The 953-nt window shown below is 51.2% G+C and overlaps 1 protein-coding gene across 1 annotated transcript; it reads left to right on the forward strand.

The window, feature by feature from the left end:
* Positions 1–3: 3 nt before the first annotated feature.
* Positions 4–750, forward strand: NHLRC1 (NHL repeat containing E3 ubiquitin protein ligase 1; the record flags this gene model as incomplete). The annotated part of the gene is made up of 1 exon (XM_010182601.1): positions 4–750. A coding segment is annotated over one exon (747 nt), but the record flags the coding sequence as incomplete, so codon positions are not given.
* Positions 751–953: the final 203 nt, after the last annotated feature.

Below are 953 nucleotides of genomic sequence, written 5' to 3' on the forward strand. Positions count from 1 at the left end.
CACGATGGCAAGAAGAGGATCCACATCTTTGGGCCGAGCGGATCCTGCCTGCAGCGGTTCGGGGAGCGGGGGGACGCGGGCAACGATATCAAGTACCCGCTTGATGTGACGGTCACCTCGGATGGGCATGTGGTGGTCACCGATGGTGGGGACCGCTCCGTGAAGGCCTTTGATTTTGAGGGAAAGGGGGTCCTGGCTGTGCGGGAAGGCTTCTGTTTGCCCTGGGGCTTGGATGCCACCCCCGACTGTGAAGTCATCCTGACAGACTCAGAGGCAGGCACTCTCTACCGCTTGACAGCCGACTTCAAGAAGGGGAAATTAAAGAAGTGTCAGATAATTCGGTCGCAGCTCATCAGCCCGCGGGGGGTTGCAGTCTCCCAGACCTCGGGTGCTATTGTGGTAATAGAGCATCTGAAAGCTCAAGGACTGAACAGCGGCAGCACCCGAGTGAAGATATTCAGTGCAGAGATGGATCTCCTCAGCCAGATGGATAGCTTCGGACTGAACCTTGTTTTCCCTTCCAAAATATATACTACAGCTGTGGCCTTTGACAAAGACGGCCGTATTATAGTAACAGATATCTGTAGCCAGGCCGTAATAAGTTTAGGGAAACCTGAGGAGTTTCCCACCTTTAACCCTCTAATTAGCCACGGACTTTCTTACCCTGTAGGACTGACCTATATGGCAAACAATTCCCTCGTCGTTTTAGACAGCGGTGATCATTCAGTAAAAATATATAGCTCCACCTGAGTGGGTTTAGATGCTTACTACTATAGGTTCAACCTGCTTTTGAAAAGCAAGCGAAGTTTGGGTGTTAGTAGGTATTTAAGGAGGAAGCATCTTCTGGTCTTTAAGTGAAATTGCCCTCACTGACCGACATGCTGTGTGCTTCCTGCAAAACTGACATCAAATCTCTTGCCTCTCCACGGGCGAAGACGTGGCCATTACAGGCC

The sequence above is a fragment of the Mesitornis unicolor genome, unplaced genomic scaffold (genome assembly GCF_000695765.1).
Source record: "Mesitornis unicolor isolate BGI_N332 unplaced genomic scaffold, ASM69576v1 scaffold46984, whole genome shotgun sequence".
Taxonomy (NCBI): Eukaryota; Metazoa; Chordata; class Aves; order Mesitornithiformes; family Mesitornithidae; genus Mesitornis; species Mesitornis unicolor.